General features: G+C 38.9%; 1 protein-coding gene across 1 annotated transcript; it reads left to right on the forward strand.

Moving 5' to 3' along the window:
* The first annotated feature begins 1,448 nt into the window (after positions 1-1,448).
* LOC131675493 (uncharacterized) lies at positions 1,449-1,995 on the forward strand. Its single transcript, XM_058954491.1, has 2 exons — positions 1,449-1,883; positions 1,960-1,995. The coding sequence occupies exons 1-2, from the start codon at positions 1,449-1,451 to the stop codon at positions 1,993-1,995; spliced, it is 471 nt and encodes a 156-aa protein (XP_058810474.1).
* Positions 1,996-2,212: the final 217 nt, after the last annotated feature.

Consider the following 2,212-nt stretch of genomic DNA (forward strand, 5'->3'; position numbering starts at 1 on the left):
TTATAACTTTATAACAAACATAAAAGTAATTTTACGTAATTTTATAATAATTTTACGTAATGAGCGTACGAAAGTACGCGACTTCGATGTCGATCTTGGCAATATTTTGCCACTTTAATTCGAATGAAACCTTTTTCATTCAAAAGGTCATGATAAGATGTGTTCACGAATCTTTTTCTGACGCTCGGAAAAGTCTCTGACATTAACCGGAGAAGAGAGGGAGAAAGCCGTGCGGCCGCACACTCGTGAGTATCCACCTTCAATCGCGTTTTTGGCAATGTTTTGCCACTTTTATTCGAATGAAATGTATTTCATTCTAATGATCATAGAAGAGAGAGGCTGTAAAATTTTCCTAGCGCTCGGAAAAGCCTCTGACATTAACCGGAGAGGAGAGGAAGAAAGCCGCGCAGCCGCGTCCTCGTGAGTATCCACCTTCGATGGCGTTTTCGGCAATGTTTTGCCACTGTTAGTCGAATGAAATCTATTTTATTCGAATGATCATAGAGGAGAGAGGCTGTAAAATTTTGCCGGCGCTCGGAAAAGCCTCTGACATTAACCGGAGAGGAGAGGAAGAAAGCCGCGCAGCCGCGGCCTCGTGAGTATCCACCTTCGATGGCGTTTTCGGCAATGTTTTGCCACTGTTATTCGAATGAAATCTATTTCATTCAAATGATCATAGAGGAAAGAGGCTGTAAAATTTTGCCGGCGCTCGGAAAAGCCTCTGACATTAACCAGAGAGGAGAGAGGGAAAGTTTTATAATTTATTTTTGTTAATAACTTTATAACAATCATAAATTTACAGTAATTTTTCTAATCAAATCAAAAGTAATTCTTTTAGTTATTACTAGAAATACAAATAAAGAGCATTTAAGTAAAAATTTAATACTGAGACTTTTTATTTTTAATTATTGCTTATTGAGTGAGATTAATTGTATCTCGCTCACCATTCGGTATTACTGACGGTGACATTACTATCCGTGAAACTTTTGCCGACACTCGGAAAAGCCTCTCACATTAGCTACAGAGGAGAGGGGAAATACGCGCGGACAAGCGTACGAAAGTACGCGACTTCGACGTCAATTTTGGAAATTTTTTGCCATTTCTATCGGAATAAAACTTTTTTTCTTTATCATTCGCTGTTGTTTATAAAAAATATTTTGAATCAATTATTCAACAATTTTTTATTTTTAAAAATTCAAAGTACAAAAAAAACAAACTTCATAAATTAAAATTTTGAATTTGACGGAAACTTTTGTATTTAAAATTAAATATTAGAACATGTTTATTGATAAATTTGATGCGTTTTTGTTGTCAAAGTTTTTTTTTACAAACATGTGGTGGCGCTATCCTTTACAATAAGTTTCATCATAGTGTGCAACCAATTTTGTTTAAGTTGCGTTCGGTGCGAATAAAAGTGGAAATTTCTAAACAACATTCTGGCATTAATTATGGGTGATCGCGGGGGTCGTGGCGGTAGAGGTGGAGGTCGAGCTGGAGGTCGTGCGGGTGGCCGAGGAAGGCCTGTCGGTCGTGGTGCACCGTATACGGGAGCCGAGTATACGGAGATGATCATTTTTTACGGCGAGGCCGAGCGCAATGCTAACGAAGCCGCGCGTTTGTACGCGGCTGCGTTGGACCGCAGGAACCCGCCTGATTTAAGAAGACATCCGGATGCAAATGTTATTTTGGGAGTGGTACGTCGTGGTCGAGAGGACGGTAACCTTATTCCCCTTGCTCATCGAGGTGCTGAACAAGGAGTAGTCGGTGCTCCACGTGTTGTACGCAACGTGGAAAATGAAGAAAATGTTTTAGAGTGTTTAGAAGAGGATCCGACTAGGAGCATTAGAAACGTGGCAGGCATGCTGAATCTAACCTACTCTACGGTAAGTAACATAAATTATGTTCAGGTGAGGTGGGTGAAAATAATCTAATCATGATTCAATTTTTATAACACTCTAGATTTATTTAATTTCACAAATACAAGGAACCGTTTGACGATGAATATTACAAAAAACAAGCAATTTAAAACTACGAGAATATTACAGATATAAAAACAAAAAGAACGCTTATGCAACAAAATACGCAAACTTTGAATTATTCAAAAATCGCGGAATAGAGAAAAGATCCATAAAACGTCTGGAAGGTGTCCGACCATCCCTCGCTAAATTTACGCGAAGTCGCCTCCAAAATCGCTAAAGCCCGTTCGTTGTTT

Source organism: Phymastichus coffea, unplaced genomic scaffold (assembly GCF_024137745.1).
Source record: "Phymastichus coffea isolate CEN01 unplaced genomic scaffold, Cenicafe_Pcof_1.1 PCOF00023, whole genome shotgun sequence".
Classification (NCBI taxonomy): Eukaryota; Metazoa; Arthropoda; class Insecta; order Hymenoptera; family Eulophidae; genus Phymastichus; species Phymastichus coffea.